General features: G+C 39.2%; 1 protein-coding gene across 3 annotated transcripts; it reads right to left on the reverse strand.

Moving 5' to 3' along the window:
• Window positions 1–341: 341 nt before the first annotated feature.
• LOC122768279 (S-adenosylhomocysteine hydrolase-like protein 1) lies at window positions 342–16,709 on the reverse strand. 3 transcript variants are annotated; one of them, XM_044024162.1, is made up of 18 exons: window positions 16,520–16,709; window positions 16,175–16,368; window positions 11,181–11,292; window positions 10,863–10,991; window positions 10,654–10,754; window positions 10,437–10,539; window positions 9,629–9,723; window positions 8,869–8,975; window positions 8,666–8,782; window positions 7,349–7,412; window positions 6,974–7,062; window positions 6,779–6,849; window positions 6,600–6,694; window positions 6,104–6,202; window positions 5,197–5,265; window positions 4,669–4,747; window positions 4,185–4,305; window positions 342–3,497 (listed from the first exon to the last, which is right to left on the reverse strand). In XM_044024162.1, exons 2-18 carry the CDS (start codon window positions 16,355–16,357, stop codon window positions 3,491–3,493), a joined length of 1,641 nt encoding a protein of 546 aa, XP_043880097.1. In that variant the 5' UTR covers window positions 16,358–16,368; window positions 16,520–16,709; the 3' UTR covers window positions 342–3,490. The 3 variants fall into 3 exon arrangements, with proteins under 3 accessions (XP_043880097.1, XP_043880095.1, XP_043880096.1); XM_044024160.1 differs by having other exon boundaries at window positions 10,863–11,006; XM_044024161.1 differs by lacking the exon at window positions 16,520–16,709 and adding an exon at window positions 16,456–16,510 and having other exon boundaries at window positions 10,863–11,006.
• Window positions 16,710–19,141: the final 2,432 nt, after the last annotated feature.

The following is a 19,141-nucleotide window of genomic DNA, read 5'->3' on the forward strand; positions in this document are numbered from 1 at the left end:
TTCAAATATGTTCTATTAAAAATAAACTCTTTATAAACATTAATAAATACGGTTTAACAATGATAAATGAATTATTATCATTAGTATAACAGTGGTGGTAATAGCACAACATTTAACAGGGTTACTGTTAAATGTACAGCCAAAATGACTGTAAACTTGTAATAGTTCATATAATATTTATAAAGTGTTGATAAAATATTAATACGGATTCAAAAAAATATCAATAAAGCATGAACATAAGTCAGAAAAAAAAGGGGGCAGTGTGAATCAGTTTAAAACCCCATGAGCCAGATTCACAAGACCAGTTTTTTTGCACAAAATGATGCATTGGAGCAATTTAATCAAATTAAAAGCAGTTTATTAAAGGGAACAGTCAAAGAAATTCAACAGTGTGTATCACAACAGCGAGTGTGTTCCAACTTAACTACAGTTACAATGTATGAATGAATGAAACACAGGCGTACAGCTCATAAAACATACACAAAACCATAATCTACGTCAAAAACCTGAAACCAGCAACAGTGCCAGTCAGATCAGAGACGTCCTGATTTAAGTTTCCCAGCCAAGCCGTCGGTTCCAGAGACGATACAGTATTTGTGTAATCCAACTACACATGGAGGAACCTGTTTTCATTTTGAAATAACTCCTACTTCTATTTATACTCTCAAATATTTCAGTGATTAAAAGGTCAAAGGACAGATAAGCAAGGACAGTAAAGAAAGAGATCTCCCTAAGTGTTAGTCGGACGGAGCCTTATGATGATGTCTTTGATGACATTTCAAAGACATCACACTCCCACTTAAAGGACACTGTAGTAGTTCATAAAACAAAACAAACGTAATGTGTGATTAAAAACCCATAAGAGCGCCACATTGTAAAAATGTAATCTGTTAAAACTACCGATTTAAATAACTCTCCAAACACAGTGAACTGAGAATATTTAGCTGCATAGCTATTCATGTACAGTATATTGCAGAATAACAACCATGTGAGGCATCGTCACACTTGAAAGAGAAGTACACACAGTTGTTCGTGTGAATAGAAATTACTAAGTGAGTCACAAGGCAGTGTCGAGTGGCCAGTAACCATGGTTACGGCACTCATCTCGCCGACAATGATGTCCTCACTGAAAAGTCCTTGGCTCTAATGCCCTTAAAGCTGTTAGTGCAAAGATAAGAGGTGGTGGGTGGAGTTATAATTAAGTACAAGAAAGTTTTGAATGGCGATGGGGAAAAGATACTGATTGTAAAGTGGCACCACGAGGTGCCGGATGCTCGTCAGGGACAGAAAAACGGCGTTAAGATGAGCCGACAGTCGTGTTGTGTTGGCCTGTGTTGAAGAGCTTAACATTCAGAGAGATCACTAGTGCCTGCACACTACAGCATACTGTCTGGAGTTTAAAAGTGAATCACTCAAGTACATTTCCCAATGTGTCCACTGATTTAAAAAAGAAAGAAAGAAATCATCACACATGAACAAAGCGTAGTATACTGAACTTTGTGCTCATAACAAACTAACAGTAAACACTGCTCAAGCTTTGAAACAAGGCGCAAAATTAGGTAACACTAGCACTAGAGTAGCGATAATAACGGTGCGACAGAGCAACATAACAGCGGTTAATTTAATACATCTATCCAGCAAATGTGTTGACAAACAAATATTATCCCTGTCTTTGCCCAGAGCATCTGAGGACTTTAGGTTTACTGTTATTCCCGTTGATAAAACCTTGAATATACAAACACCCTCGAGTCAACACAAGATCAGAGTTCTGTGACAATCAAACAATTCACTGACTGTTAAAGGTCATATTCAGATTTCCTTTACAGTACAAACATACTGTAATCAACACGGCTCAACATACGTCACAAAGAAAATCCAAAGCTGTAATAATCAACTTACTCTAGACGTGTAATATGTATATGGCATATGTCATAGAGTATCAAAATATCTATAATTATTTTAAACCTTTAATATGTTGATGAGAATGACAGAGGGGGTGGACATGGATTTGAAGGTTAGCCCATGCAGAGGTGATACAAATATATTTATAGGTCATTTGAGCCCTGAGGTGCAGATTATTATTATTTATTTTTTTTACCAGATACCAAAACCTCAAAAAAATGGACAAATCTCTCCAAGAAAATAAAGGATTAAAACTCTTTTTTTTTTTGTTTGCCATAGTCACAAGTGCTGAAGACTATTTTATCAGCTAAGCAATAATGTTGATGGTTTCTAAAGAGGTCTGGACATTTCTTATGCATTGTGTAGATGGAATGTATCAGGTGAATAAGTGCCGCCACATCAAATAGAAAGAGGACTTAGGGGATTTAAACAAACAAACAAAAAAAAAAACACTCACAGACCATTAAAATCCAGTTATGGCTCATTTGTAAGTAAACAGTGGCCTACTTCAAACACCCAGCAGAAACACTGACGATTAATTGTGAAAACGTCTGTCTCCACCTGCTGCAGCCCAATATCCACAGGCTTGTAACTGGACGGTTGCCGGTTCGATATGGCTGGGGTACCCCTGAGCAAGGTACCAAAACCCCCATTACTGCCCGCTGCTCCTAATTCTTATAATTGATTTAGTTCTGACTTGGGCTACATTCATACGACAACATTTTCATTTGAAAACAGACATTTTCAGATAAAAATCTGCTTTCAGTCGAGCATTTCAGCTCCAAGTAACGTGCCTCCATACTACCACGGCTTTGAAAACACGTATCATGTCATATTCAGATACACTGGGCATGTTTGTCCTGGAGGAAACAGGAGGCAGAGCAGGGACGTCTGAAAACAAAGTATTTCTGCATTCACAGCTAATACTGGGACACCTGGGTAATGTGGACGGCGAGTGTATCTGGGGCAGAGTTTCACATTTTTAAAACGAAAACAAAAGGAGTGTGGATGTAGCCTTGGTCCACTCAGTTGCTCAATATTTGTCTTTTCTTTTACGAGCAAGCAGTTAACACTGACTTGTTAGTGGGTTTTATACAGGAGCCAAAACAAGCAAGCTAAATGTGGCTAACAGCTTCAGTAGATTTTTCCATTATAAGTCACCCTTAAGCCTTTCATGAAGGAATCTGATACAAAAATCTCACTAAATGTAACTGATTCACGACTAACTATTGAAGTTTCTCAACAACTCTAATGTTCCTCCGTCACAGTCATTTGGCACAATATGTCGATACAGCGTTCAGTATGATCTGAAGTCTCAATCAGGATGGCAAGTATGGAAACGGATGCATCAGAAAAACAAACTGCATGCGAGTGCTGCAGTTATGCTGACTTTTAACTGCCAGGTGGGCGCCTCCCTCTGCGAATGAAGTTGTGTTTGCCGTGACCAGTGAAATACTACGAAATATACAGTGAGCTGTGCATGTGAAGAGTATAAAATACAATAAACATACATCTTTTGTTTGTCTTTGACAGGCAATGTCAGGTACTGTCCACATTCAGGTGTACTGGCGATTCCCTTGCAGACTAATTAATACCTGTGAGAACCAAAAACAGGTTAATGTTAACAACAAATTTCTTTAAAACTATATTTAAAACCCTTTAACACCTAACCCTCAAAAAGACTTTTTTGCTTTATTGTAGAAAATGTCCTGTGAGTAAGTGCCTTTGTCAATTTTTCCCAGAATAACTTTTAATATCTGGCAGTTATTTATAATTTACTGCATGTTAAAATAGTGTAAATTAAATTAAAAATGAAGAAAAATAAAAAGTTTTATTTAAAAAATAACCAGCTTTTGTGTGTTAAATTTGAAATTTGAACAGTATAAAATATATTTAAAGTAACATCTGTTATGGTTTTTGTCCCAATGTTCAGAAACAGGCCAAAAAATGTAAAAATGTAAAAAATTTACCGGCTTCCTGCGACAGGGCAAGTGAATTTACCGTAATAACCACATGTTGGCTTTGACGTGCAACTTAGCAGCTTTCAGAAACAGTTTTTAAATTTTTCCGATACCACAAACCGTTTTGCGTAATTACAGTATTGTGTATTAGTACAGTATTGCAATACTCTCTGTTAAAGAGTTAATAAAAATTTTACTTTGTTGCTGTATGACATAGTTCCCATTTTTTGATTGCTGCACTCGTAAAATAAGAAAAACGTTATCACATCAACTTGGAATCTACAACATTCTCTTAACTGAGAACGAATGAATGAAATGTACCTGTAGTAGTTGGGTTTAAAAGGTCCGTTCTTGTTGAGGCCGAGGTATTTTGCCTGCTCATCAGACAGCTCTGTCAGGTGGGCGTCAAACGTAGTCAGATGGAGACTGGCAACATATTCATCTGGAATGAGATTGACATACACAGGACAACACAACACGGGCTCTTGTCAGTGACAGCCCCACCAACACCAGAGAACACGAGTAAACATGGGGACCTAGTCTCAGTTTCCCAGGAGTTAAACTAAAACTAACATGGAACAGAGTAGAGGTAGAGGCAAGAAATGTATAAACGTTCAGTGCTGCAGCCACATTAATGTTAGTGGGTTTGAATATTTAAACACCCATTTATCAATAGCTTTGTGTACTTACTGGACACACACACACACACACACATAGGTGCAGAATCAAACAGCGGTCAGAAATTCCTTTCACACATTCTTTACATACTACAGGTCATGGTGAGTTATGTACTGTATGTCCTCACCCATCTTCTTGGGAAGCAAGTAAACATCCTTTTTGTATCGTCCCTCTGGAGCATTGTACAGCTCTATAAGGGCCAGGGCCTGAAAAACAAACAAGTATTAACTCAACAGTGAGTTGAAAATGATGCAATATAATGAAGAGCAATACATGTGATGTCTACAGTACAACGACATGACGTTGTGTCCTCTGCACACAGGAAACAAAACACCAGCTCAGCTACTTTCTGTTCCCCCTTCTGTGTTCGTCACTGATGACATTTTCAGGTCGGAGCACTAGCTATTCAGCCAGGAAGAAATAAGAAAAAAAAGCCCAGGTGTTTTTGCTCACATTAATGATGGATGGCTCTGTTCAGTTGTTCATGTAAAGCAGGGAGGTGGTGATCGTAAAGCAGCCTGCACTCTGAAACTGGGGCAGCTTCATGGAACTCAGCTCATTATAATCTACACCTGTGATTTCCCTTCTATGACCTGTGCAAAGTTTATTCAGCAGTAACCACTGCAGTCACTCGCTGTTTTCATCAACACATTACCTGAGTGGTGGCTGTGATGGACAGGACAAAGGTAGGGACAGTGGAGCAGCTGAGGTTCAGGAGACGCCCCTGTAAAAAAACAAAAATAAATAAATAAATTAATTAATTAATTAAATGAATCCAATCCAACTCTTTTTGTAAAGCACTTTAAAACAACCACGGTGGACCAAGGTGCTGAACAGAAGAATGAAAAAAACACACATGTAGAGGATAAAGCTGTGGAAAATGAATGAACATTCACATATTCATCATTGTTGACTGGTTTACTTTGTTTGTTCGTTTATCTATCTATCTAGCTATCTATCTAGCGTGCTAATTAGCTTGCGAGCTACCAAGCTAGTATCTATCTATCTATTTATCTATCTAGCGTGCTAGTTAGCTTGCGAGCTACCAAGCTAGTATATCTATCTATCTATCTATCCAGCGTGCTAGTAAGCTTGTGAGCTACCAAGCTAGTATCTATCTATCTAGCATGCTAGTTAGCTTGCGAGCTACCAAGCTAGTATATATATATCTATCTATCCAGCATGCTAGTTAGCTTGCGAGCTACCAATCTAGTATCTATCTATCTAGCTTTCTTTTCTTTTATTGTTTATTTGACGAGGAAAAAGCATATTAATGAACACATTGTGATGCACATGACATCATGTAAATATGCCAGATTATGCTCAAAGATAATTTCCATCAGTAGTCCTCACATTAAAGGACAGACATACCATAAAAAACAAACAGATGACAATAGAGATTAAAAAATGACATAATGATAACAAAACCCTCTACCTATCTGTCTGTCTGTCTGTCTATCTGTCTGTCTGTTTTCATAAAACAGATGAAGGAAACTTGAGATTGAATGTATTATACATCTGTGTCACATATGATTCCAGAGTGCACACATAGACTCCCTCACCTCAGCTAGAAGTATAACTCTCTTCCCATCCGGCCAGATGACATGGTCCACCTGAGAGCGCACTCTCTCCCAGGTCAGCTCAGGGGTTCGAAGACTTGCCTTGAAAGAGACAAAAGTATGACCAGTGTCCCCCACGTCCTCTTTAATCACAGTTAAACACATGACGTACCTGTTTAAAAGCTCAGACTTTCTGAAAGCATTTGTTTGACTTGGGCTTCTCACATTATGCCATTATGGGCTTAGAAACTTGATAAATGCTGTTTGAAAGTTTAGTTTTATTTGATAACTTGTTTCATGTATACACATTATTGTGATTTACACTATAGAAGTGCACTGTAGAGCAGGCACTAAACACAGTTAGGAGAAAGAGACCATAAGTGTACATACTAATAAGTGTTGTAATGGTAATTAAGTGAAGCATTTGTGTATTTTTTGTTATTTTTTGTTCTTTTTTTTAACAGTTATATATATATATTTTTTTTTTTCATCATCTTACCACATCAATCTCAGTATTAGAGTGTCCCATGTTGCAAACAATGGCGCCATTTTTCATCCGGTCCAGCTGGTCTCTGGTTACCACATTCTTGTTCCCTGTAATAAAACATAACCACTCACATTCAGCCGGTGTGTTCAACGCTATGTCGTCCGTGCGTCATGAGCTAGAAGTCGAGTTACCAGTGCATGTGATGATGATGTCGACCTGGCGAATGACCTCGTTCAGCTTCACTACCCGGAATCCATCCATGCTGTTCGCACACAAGTGAATGGAAAAGGGGTCAGTGACGAACGGGACACTATCTATTATTAATTGATTATTAATTGCAAAATAAATCTGTATGGTGCATCCTCTCAGTTACTGTCTCCCCTCACCAGGCCTGCAGGGCACAGATGGGATCGATCTCTGTCACGTAGACAATGGATCCCAGAGCTTTCAGAGCAGCACAACATCCTTTTCCAACCTGTAAAGACAAAATAGGATCATGTGTAAGATAATGAGTAGCAACGGATAGCAACTCTCACAATATAAATGACCCTACAGTCAGCCTCTGGTTATAAAACATGTCCATCTCAGGGACATGGAAATATAGATTCTTCAGCATTGATCTTCAACACTCGCTGGTTTGTACATATTTTATACTTGACAACTGTCTGTGTTGTGTTGTGAGTCCTGAGAGATTGTTTCACAGCTTTATGATTAACAGTCGTCTGGTATGTTAACATTTAAAAGCAGTGTCTCAGTCTTACCTCGCCATAACCACACACGACCACCTGTTTGCCTCCAAACATGACATCTGTGGTTCTCTTCAAGCTACACAAGCACAGAACATGACATTTGTATATGATGTAAAAGTGGAAAAGAGTGTAATTTCATATGTTACCAAATTACATGTGATTTAGCACTGGTTGGACTGAACCTCATGCAATAAAAAAGCATTTATGAAGCTATTCTAAATCACTATGTCAAGTGTAGTAGTAAAACAATATTTCAGAATTACAATCATTTGACAAATTGATAACATTTCACTCTTTGAAACACAAATAATCCGGTTCAAACAACTGACTAATGTGTTCACACAAGGCTGATTAAGACTCTCAGCTCCACACAACTCTCTCTGTGTTCCTCAGTGTCAGGGTGGTTTCTATCTCATGTCACCTGGCGACATTCGCCAAACTGCACAGAGGAAGTCAAGACAGACAAAAGGAAACAGCAACAGCGCTCTAGTAAAGTGAGGTATAACTGAATCATTAGAATCAGTTCATTAAAAGGATTAGATCAGTACGTCCTCCACGACCGGAGCACAGACTCCGTCTGACACAGTCACAGGACTGAAATACAGCGGCAGGCTTTCAGCAGTGCTGTCTCTAAATACACCAGACTCCTCTGTTATTTATCTATTGAGATTTGAGACATTTCCTTGTTAATTGTTGGCGATTAACCCACGTTTTTAGAATTGTTAAGTCTTTTTTAACTGATCTACAGGCATTGTTCGGCTTGATTCTTGCGTCTTGCACATGACTCTTGCTGAGACCTGCGACGTCAGGCATAGTATCGGCTCAGCTCATATGGAACCTCGCCAGAGCAGGTACTACAAAGTACTAGTACTAGGAACTATCGCTGATGGAAACGCAAAATAACCGCACCGCGCCGAAGCGAGGTAAAGCGAGGCCGCACTAGTGGAAAAGGGGCTTAAGTAATAGCTGAATAGTAAATATAACAAGCTTGTTTTCAAACTGCTTCCGTGAGCGTTTTCATCAAAGTTCATGATGGAAATAACAAAGAAGTATCGCACTGGCAGCAGCTTTAAAAGGTTAATAAAGCCTTCAGGTGATATGAGCGTTAGATCTCTATGGACAGGGTGCATTGCAATGATTACACTGTTTGTGTTTGAGCTTGCACAGCCTCTGAAGTTCAACGGTGACCTTCACAGCAAGAGTCTATTCAACTCCCACCGCTATGAAGCAGTCACTAGACAAACCCTTTCCCTGTGTTTACACATGAGTTGTACTTTGTCGTTGTTGAGCCCTCCAACAATCCAACACCTCCGCTGCAAATGAACTCACCCGTCCAGGATGGACTCTCTGCAGCAGTACAGGTTGTCAAACTTCTGCTTTGTCACGGAGTCGTTTACATTCATCGCCGGCACACACAGTTTTCCAGCCTTAGACAGCTGATACAACCTGGAAAGAAAGTGGCAGGAAACATTTGACTTATATGGAGTTAAATATTCACAGTAGACGCAGATGTGTTTTACACATTAAAGTACCTGTGAACCCCAGTGACGCTCTCCTCTACAATGCCCCTGATCTTCTTGAATACATTGGGGTATTTCTTGTACATCCAGTGTGTCAAGTCTCCTCCATCATCAAGAATCTAACGGGGGGAAAAAGTTATTATGTCTATTGAGGGAGAGGAGCTTTAGTCGAGAAACAGTCCTGAGAGAGATTGTAGTTTGTACATATAAACATGTATATGAAAAGTGGCTGTAGTCTTCTGATTCGCCAAACAAGGCCAACCTGGAAGCAAGAATATTTAGAACAGCCACATCGCCAGTCCACAGCAGGGCCACGTATGGAGAAACAACCATCCACTCTCACACCTACGGCCAAGTTAGAGCGTCCAATTTACTTAATCCCCAAATCTGCATGTTTTTGGACTGTGGAGGGAAACAGGAGGACCCGAAGGAAACCCACGCACACACGGGGAGAACATGCAAACTCCATGCAGAAAGACAAGAGCGCTAACAACTGCACCAACCGTGTGGCCCCGTGAGAACAACTCACTTAAAAACAGACAATAAAGCACAGCTCATATGAATGGAAACAGTTGGTATTGCCCATTATCTTTTGTTTGATGTCCCGTGCAATCGTTTGTTTAATAGCACCACCTGCCTTAGGGCTACAGTTGTAATTTAGCAATTCCGGCATATTTACGTTGATGCTTTTCACTGTCCTAATTCAATAAAGTCCAAAAAATTAATTCAAACCAAAGAGAGAACTGCCAAAAAAAAAAAACCTTGAACATACCATGTTTGGCTGCCAACCCTCGGTGTTGACGCAGCGGTCGATACACCACCAGAAGTCATCCTCAGACTCCCCCTTCCAGGCGAACACAGCCACACCTGAGACGAGACACACAGGCGATATCTTCAGAAGTCTCAGTGTCTGTCCAACATCTCGGTTGTTCAGTTTAAACCCGAGGAGATTATATTAGAACCTCAGTGCAGCCATCCATTATTTATTCAATTCTACCATAAACATACTCAGTCTGTGAATCCTACAGATGCACAACATGAGAGTAGAGAGTGTCACCCTTCTCTGTTATGTTTTATTTTGCTGGACACATGTAGTATTAATGTGTCTTCAGTATAAAATGTCTCACCATAAAGTAAAGAAATCAGACTTAAACACAAACAACCCAACATGAGAATAAACAATTCTCTGAGTAACTCTAAATCTGTACTACCCCCCCTTCAGCCTGTCAGACCATTACAGCCCTACCGTGCATCTTTATTACAGAACATACTCAAAGCGGCGCATAGCAACCACAGAACAAAGAGCTGACGTTCAGCTGTTGTTACACTAAATGTTAACTCTGATGTCTTCCCATTATCTCTGCGGGGTTGACTTTTCAAGAGTTTATTAAAACCACCTGCAAACAGCTCTGAGAGAAACAGGCTGCTCTCATGGCAAACTACACCAAATATGTCTTATTCTTGGATTTTTTTTTAAATTACATACAGTAAAACAAGGGGTATTTTTCAGACTTCACACAATTCTCTTTACTCGTCGCTTCACATAGTTTATTAACGCCTACATGTTCTCCTTCACTAACCTGTCTCTGACAGGGCAGCCGCCACTTCATTCTGCGTGGAGTATATGTTACAGGCGGTCCAGCGGCACTGAGCCCCAAGAGCCGCCAGGGTCTCGATCAGGACCTAAAAAAACGCAGGTAAACAACAGCCGGAAGTGGAAAATGGCTTATTTGCATTTGGAGTTTTTGCCAAGATATTAAGGCTGAGATAAGTGTGAGAATCAGAGAAGGATCTTACTGCAGTCTGGGCAGTGATGTGAGTGCAGCCCACAATTTTGGCACCTGCTAATGGTTTTTCACTCTGCGCTCTCTTCCTGAGAGAGATCAGCGCGGTCATATCTGAAAACAAGAGAACATAGAAAAGGAATGAGTGGAGGAAACAGATCTTCTTTCCCTCAGGGCCAGATTACTTTTTACAAATATGGATATTGAAACGCCGTGTTTTACCTTGTTCTGCGATCTCAATCTCACGTCTGCCAAATTCAGCCTGTTTGATGTTCTTGACACAGAAGTCGCTGCTGCCCTTGGAGTTGACCTGGGTTTTGTCCCGAGGCGAGGTCTCGTCGTCGGAGCTATCTGTATATGATGCCGCTATAAGGGGAAATTGTGGCCGGCAAATTCTGAACAAGCATTCATATTGTTCTCCGTTTAAGGAACTAGGCGTAAAACTAACCAAAGTACAGAGTAATAATATGTTACATAAGATCAAATAGTTTATATGATAACTATATCATATTGAAGTGATTGGTTACTTCTCTTTATTACCGGAGCTGTAGCTGTCTGTGGACGACTGAGAGATGGAGCGGGACAGGGAGCGGCGGCCGGCCTTGGTGGGGAACCGGCTGAACTCCTGCTTGTCCTCCACAAACGTGATTTGCTGAGACAAAAAAACAAATTTAAAATGTCTTGTTAAATAACAACAACGTCATAAATTAATTTGAGCTGCTAAGAGAGTCCAGTTAACCTAATCCCCCAATTTTTTTCCAGGGAAAATTGGATAATAAAAAAAAACCCAAGTATTTGTATATGGAAGAAAGAAAACTTCAATAACTTTAATTTTGTTATCTGTACTATTGCTCAGTCTTATTTTTTGTTTGACGTTATTGTTGTCCCTGAAGTTTTCACTGCTAATGACAATAATATCAGGTGTGTTTCTATTACACACCTGATTCAAATAAATGCGTCGTTATCAGGCTTCTGTGGCACTCGCTGATTTAAATCAGGTGTGTTGGAGCAGGGAAACATGTTTTTATTTAGTTTTGAGTTTTTGTTTTTAAAATGAGTTTTTAGAGCAGGTTTGCTAGTTTTTATTTGTTTGTTGTTGTTGTTTGTTTTAGTTTATGCAAAAAATCAGTTTATTTACAGTATAGCTTTCCCAGTTTATGGTATTTGAAATGATGCTAGCTTTACTTTGTTGCAGTTTCATCTCTATCTTACCCCGCGTTTTTCAATTCATCCATTCACGTTAAGTAAACACAGTGTGTGTGTGTGTGTCGGTCATACAACTTTTTAGATGTGCGAAGGTGAACCTGGCTTTATGCCTGGTCGGCTAATTTTAGTAGTTAAACCAGTCCAAAAAAAAGTGTTGACAGAATTTGTGTCCACATAAGCAAAGTGAGACAAAGTGGAAAAATCCTGTCCGAGAAGAGGACAAAGTAGTTCTGTACTCTGTACACTGAAGCAGTTTTTTGTTTTCTTAATAGAAATTTAAAGAAACAGCGCATGGAGAGATAAATATTAGCACGGCCTCTGGTTTGTACGTTGAAGACGGCTCCTGAAAATCATTCACATACCAGTAAATACAACATGGCAACAAGGGACAATGTGAAGCTGTTTCCTTGAGCTTTCAGTGACATGACACCACATAGTTTCCCCCTGGACAGGAGAGTGTGAGCTGCAGGGCACGAAGGCCCGACTGATCTGGAGGTTTAGATTTTCCTTGATTGTAGTTGCTTACTGCGAATGCACCTTACAGACTGCATGACTAATGCTGTGGTGATGATACTGATGATGATGTAACCACTATTGAGTGGGATTAATATGATAATTGGAGGTACTCCAAGTTTTGTAATGTTGTCACTTATTAAGTTTGAAGTGAGCTGAGAGTGTGGGAGTAAACATTAGAGTGCCTGCTTAGCAATGCAGAGTTTATCTTTTTCCTCTTCTGCCGCAGATTTCGCCGCAAAACTTGTCCCGCAGCTTTGAGAACACACCCACACATCCTACACCAAAACGTGCGCTTTGATGTAGGATGTGTTTCTAAGTGTTTCGAGTGACTGTGGCAACAAAAATCACAAAAAAACTGCTTAGAATACAACAGAACAGACATTTTTTTACATAAAAGCGTTGCTATGGTTGTCATCTAACCCTGTGTGTTGTTTTCATTCTCATATAACTTGCAGTTTTTCTTAAAATCACCTAAAAGCACGGAGAGTTCTGCTTCAAAAAAAATAAAGACAAGGGTGATTTTAAAACTGTCATTTCTCTGTCAATTTATACCCGTTTTTCACAAATTGAAATGTGGGAGCTCCTGAAAGCCTCCTGATGTTCACAAACCAATTTTGAATCTGTATCATCAACTGTTCTTGAAATAGAACAACATTAAAACATGTTGCTTTCTCTGTTTTTCTGGTTTTGGACAGTTCGAAACAGGTGTTTGGAAGGAGGAGCGGCATCAGGGAGGGGGAGGGACTTGTACAACCAGCTGCAAGAGTCAGTCTCTGTCTCCTTTTTTTTTAAAGTTTTAAAGATTCACTCCACTCAAATGTTAATCCACTGATACACTGACGGCATAGGCACCAAAGTTTCGATCAAAATTTGACAGTGGAATTTTCTACACATTATGTTCAATGGTTTTAAATCACTGGCTCCGATCCCCCATCATGATACCTTGCTTGAATTATGGGCACAAGTGGAAACAGCACTACTCAGCCTTCTTAGTCACGCTTTTGCTTTTGTGTCTTCCAACGCTGCGCACACAGTGATGCAGTTATGTCACCAATAGCAACAAGCGACTCCGGCATGTATAAATATAGAGAGACATTTTGTTTAAGTGCCCCTAAAATATATTACAGCAACAAGTATTAACAACCACAACACATGAACTTAGCTCAGACCTCATTCTCGTGGGGGAATCATTTGCTTGCAACACAGTCATCAATACCTAAATATTAACTACCTCATGTAACCACTCAACTGAACATCTGTGACATAATAACCTAAGCATAAGAAAAACATTTATGTGAGAACATAACAGACGTTTTATCTCAGAATTTACAAGAAGAAATGTTGTTTATTTGCAGTAGACATATAGCTTCTGTAATATTGGAGAATTGGTCGCTCCATAGATGAATTTTCAATTTGTGGTATTACTGTTCTTGACCTCATTCACCTCCTCCTAGTTATTGGACAATTAATTTCTGCTGCATCCGTCTGGTTTTATCAAGTGTAATGAGCACAATTAAAATAAAACAAATAATTGCCATCACATAATTAAGTAATAATTATCACAGACCTAAGTACCAGATGATTTACATTTAATTGTTTTGTGACATGATATTCTGCTTTATAATTTGCGCTTCCATATAGGTGCGAGACACCTATATGGAAGTGCTGCACAGATAATAAGTCCCACCCAAAAAGAGAATGAGGATGTGTAACAGTTTGTCCATAATGAGGCTGCCAGACCATAAGGAACTATAAAGGAGCACTGAGACCTTGGCAGATTCTTGACAGATTCAGCTGAGCAACAGGTTTACACCGCGTAAGAAGAGATTAGAGAAGAGTATGTTTTGTCTGAAGCTGGTTTTCATCTGTCCACACGAGCATCAGTGGTGTGGTGTGCAAATACCTGCCATTGTCAACACCCAAGAATTTTAAAAGGTGCAAATCTTCCTGGTTCCTAAAAGTACTTCTATTTTGATAACTCAAGTGTAAGTAAAAGTACTCGGTTACTTTTTTTTTAGCAAGGTCGGGGTTCGTTCTTGTGTCGTACAAAAAGGACGAGGGGACACAAATCTCACAGGAATTGTTTTTAATTAAAGGCAAACCTTTACAAATGAAAGTGCTGACAAAATAAAATGTGTAAACACATAATGTGTTAGTCAAAATGGGTTAAAGGTCACAAATGTCACTCAGGGACCTTAATTAACGCAAATTCCCCTGTCCTCATCAGTCACCTGTCCTCATCATTCACTGCCAAAGTTTCCAGTACGTAGATTTATTTACTTTTTTAATTCAGGACAGCATTTTTTTTTTTACTCAGTAATATAGTGAAGTACAGTACCTCCAAATAGAACATACTTAAGTGAAAGTAAAATACTACTCAATTACAGTAATGCGATTAAATGTAATTCAACTTTCCACCTCTGCAATGAGGTTGTTTCATAAACCTGGTGTGTAAACTATTTGTTTATATATGTAATATTTATTAAAATAAATGCATTGCAGGTAATCAAGAAAAGCCCTGCAGCGTGATGGCACAAATCCCAGGTTCTACATATTTCAAACAGGGTTCCAAGACATAAGATTGATCTGTTTTTTTGAATGCAGCACGCATGTACCGCACTGAAGAGCGATTAGATTGAACGGTATGCTCTGCCAGCGGTTTAGAATTGGTATGTTATCTTCCTGTTCAACTGTGGTAAAGTGTTTCCCCTCGCAGCATATAGCAGATAACGCCTGTGATTAAATTGTTTGTTTAATAAGACAAAGTTTGCTGTGAAGTCCTTGGATTAGAGATACTGGTTCCACATCCTCGTATCAGACAGCACCTTGAACCAGTATCTGTGTGAGCCAGAGTTCCAATTTCAGTCTCATATGTAAAGGCAACATGGGTGAGAAATGTCTATAAGTGGTTATGTTAGATGTTATAGGCATTTGAAAAGAATAAAGATAATAAAACTAGAGGTTGACTGATACAAGTTCTTCTACAGAGAAGATACTCATGAATAAAGGCAGCCAATTGCCAATAAATGATGCCAAAGACGTTAAAGAATAACAAATGATACACAAAACCTAACTCAGAGGTGGAAAGTACTGAATTACATTTACTTGAGTTACTGTAATTGAGTAGTTTTTTGTGTACTTTGCTACGTGTTAAGTCACATCCATTACTGAATTAAAAAATGGATTTATTCACAGGTGAATGATCAGGACAGGTGAACTGGTGCTAATTAAGGTCCCTGAGTGAGTGATATTTGTAACCTTTGACCCATTTTGACTGATACATGTTCCCTGAAGGTTTCCCCCAGGTTCTCCTGTGGTTGACCCGAAAAGTTTTCCTAACGTTCCCCTACCGTTAGTTTCTGGTTGCACATTTGGTTCCCAGAAAGTTCCCAGAATGTTTCTTTGTCACAACCTTCATACAACCTTTAGAGAATGTTCTCTAAAAGGTTCCCAGAACGTTCTCCTGACGTTACTTTTACAAAACCTTTATAGAATGTTCTCTAAAAGGTTATATATATATATAACTAATATTGTTGTAAACTAGTACACATTAGTACTAAGCACACGTTAGATAGAATTGAAAGTTTTATTTTCAATGAACCAAAGAAATGTTTGATAAATCAGGTTGCCAGTGAGTGAGTGAGTGAGTGAGTGAGTGAGTGAGTGAGTGAGTGGTGTTAGTGTGGACACTAAGCTTATTTTAAACATGACTGACTCATGAACATGCTGCCTGCTACAATATTATCACTACACGCAGTGCATGAACTCTCCCGTCAGCACCGCCACAGGTGGAGACGTGGCTGAAGTCTTACCTTCTTCACTGGTTTGTGAGTGGCCACGGCGCTGAAGACGGACGACAGCTCTCCCATGTTCATTTCGCTGTTCTTGCTCACGGTCATGGCTGAATATTTTTCCGCTACGTTTTCGCTCTCCTTCACCTCCTTGCTCGCCTGCTTCACCTCCAGCTTCGCCTCCGCTGTGGCCGCCTCGGACATGCTGACGTTACCTGGACGAGAATACAACAGCCATTATTGTGTTGTTATTATTGTGATTATTATGAGGTCTCCTGTGGAAGTGAACGTCCGACGCTAACCGCGGCTAGCTGGCTCCTCCTCGCACAGCAACAGCGACAGGAAGAAGAGCGGCTGTTAAATTACCTCTCGTAAGACAAGCAGGGAACTCGCTCTCCGCGGTGAAGCGTCCGGATGTGAGCGCGCTTCGATTCGGCGTTAATCGTTGCCGCGATATCGTTTGTTATGCTGCGTAGACTGGAGTGAAGCCGAGGTACTTCCCTGCTGTCAGCTCAGCTGTCACCTGGCTGAGTAAGTTTGTGGGCGGTTACTAACAGCAGAGGGGGGGCGTGTACTTCAAGAATGCTGCGTTCAATGTCGTGGGACAACAGATTGACAACATTGACAGCAGTATTTAGCCTCCAAACAAATATTTTTCCACAGCCCCGTAACCTCATCACACCAGCGACAACTTTCTTTATACCAAAAATACAATCTTTACTTATTATTTGCATAACATTCTGTTATGTAAATGAAGTACGTACAGTATGTTGTTGTTTTGTGGTAACAGGAAAATAAAAACGTTTGCATGTGTGACTTGAGGTCATATAAAAAGAAAGCAACAATAGTTTTTAAACGTTTAAATTATTATTTTTTGAATTGAATTATCACATCAGCTAAGGGTGCAAGATATTGGACTTTTGCAGATAAGCCGATATATCAGGATCGCTTGAGCCAATAACCAATACTGTTGCCAATATATATATACGTAACAAATAATATAGTTGTAGCGGGTGCCAGCATAGAAGACTGGAAGTCACCCGAAAAGGCAGCACAAATAGATACAGACAGTATTTTGTTCCTTTAATAACTATTTTACATGTTATGTATTTTACAGATACATTATTATTGTGCCTATTTCTTATTAATAAAGACAGTGTGGGTATGGTGGATCTGTGCTATCTGGGTATGTATGTATAGACTGTGTGCAAAACAAATTGGTCATTGGGAATATTAAAGTTGACACTACACAACATTTGCACGAATATACAAACATGTAAGACAGATCGCACTATATTTGCCCATTGCCGTTAAACTCAAACCAGTTTGTTATGAAATACTAACAACATCTTTTTGTCCATGAATGAAAATGTGAAAGTTCTCGTTCAGAAAGTTCTGCCCAGTTCAGTTTCAGTTGAGTCTACTTTTGCAGAGAAGAAATTAAAAGCTTAAATGAAGAGCATGGAGAACATGGAGTGCTGCCATGTGTCTAAAGGTCTGGCAGAAGGAATAAATGCAGGCTGGGGTAGCGCTCCTGGCCCCATAAACAGGGTAAAGTACCACAAGGAATTGGGCTTGTAACCAGAGGGTTGCCAGTTCAAATGCCAGAGTGGGTCAAGGGCTGGGTGCCCCTGAACAAGGCACCCAATCTCCATTACTCCCTGAGTGCTGCCCACTGTTTGTTTGTGTGTTCAAATCAAATCAAAAATCAAATCAAATCACTTTTATTGTCATTAAGCTGTACATACAACAAGTAGTGCAACAAAAAGAGAGAGCGTTTCCCAGGGATCCAAAGATTTAAATATTTAAATACACATTTACACCCCCCCCCTCCCCCGGCGCACGCACATTCACACTTCCCTAAGACGTTAAGCAGCAATTGTCAGTGTAGAGATCAATGTAAACATCACAGTACAGTTAAAGTGCCAAGTGAAATGCTATGTAAAAAGAAGAAAACAAGGCTAGTGTGTAATAAGGATGGTTAAATGCAGTGGTCAAATTCACAATCAATAATTAGTATGTGTGCAAAAATAACCCATTCTGAAAGATGAGCTGTTACTGACATTAGCTTTTACAGTCAGGCAGACTAATCATAGATGAGCAACTGCAAATCTAATCAGTTTAATGACTGTGTTCTGATCTCAATCAGAACTCCTGACAATCGCCTGTGGTCAGAGAGGCTGCATTAAAGCCAATTTATCTTTTTTCATTTTTTATTTAGACAAGTAGAAAAAAACATGGCACTCGAGAGGGTGATACGTTACAAAGACTTGTGGAATTAATTTAATCAAATAAATTCATGAAATCCACTCTAACTGATGATTATAAACTTATTTGACCTACAAAAACATATTCCAACTGAGAACCAAATACCATAAATACCCAGTAATGAATGATAATGTCCATCCTTCCAGCGAATTTATACAATTTAGATTTGGCGTTTAGGTAAATTAATGTAATGTATTCTTTGTAAAAAGCAATATTGAAACAACAGAACATCTATTTGTTTCATGCTCTCACACTCAATTGATCTGAAAACTATAAGGGTTGCTGCTTATAAAAATAATAATAATATTATTTTTGTGTAATGTTTTGCTTATTTTAGCCAATTAAGACCACACCCATACATCTGTGTTTTTATAATGAGATCCAACTCCCTATATCTTGTTCTCCTTTCCATAAAAGAAAAAACTTTTTATTTTTCATGTTGTACATGTTTCCATGGTTTTTGGACCTAATTATATGTTGTACTGTTGTGTAAAATTGTTTATCTCGAAATGTTTAAATGCCTCACAGTGTTGTAAATGAGAAGTTTAAATAAAAACATAATAAACAATTGATCCTTCCCTTTACACTCTGTCTGCCTCACGAGCTGCTTTCACAAAAATCCTACAACAGCGCCACAGTTACATTGACTTCCGGGCTGTGGTCAAAATTTGTATTACAACTTGATGATGCCTGGTTCGTCACTAACACGACGACTAAAAT

This window comes from Solea senegalensis, linkage group LG4, assembly GCF_019176455.1.
Source record: "Solea senegalensis isolate Sse05_10M linkage group LG4, IFAPA_SoseM_1, whole genome shotgun sequence".
NCBI classification, from domain to species: Eukaryota; Metazoa; Chordata; class Actinopteri; order Pleuronectiformes; family Soleidae; genus Solea; species Solea senegalensis.

Bases quoted from the DNA above. Each gene is read 5' to 3' on its own strand.
- LOC122768279 (XM_044024160.1), bottom strand. From the start codon at position 16,357: ATGTCCGAGGCGGCCACAGCGGAGGCGAAGCTGGAGGTGAAGCAGGCG. The intron at 11,293-16,174 runs GTAAGACTTCAG...TTTTTGTCTCAG, and splicing joins CTCACAAACCAGTGAAGAAG to CAAATCACGTTTGTGGAGGA. The intron at 6,203-6,599 runs GTAAGATGATGA...GTCTCTTTCAAG, and splicing joins CTAATACTGAGATTGATGTG to GCAAGTCTTCGAACCCCTGA.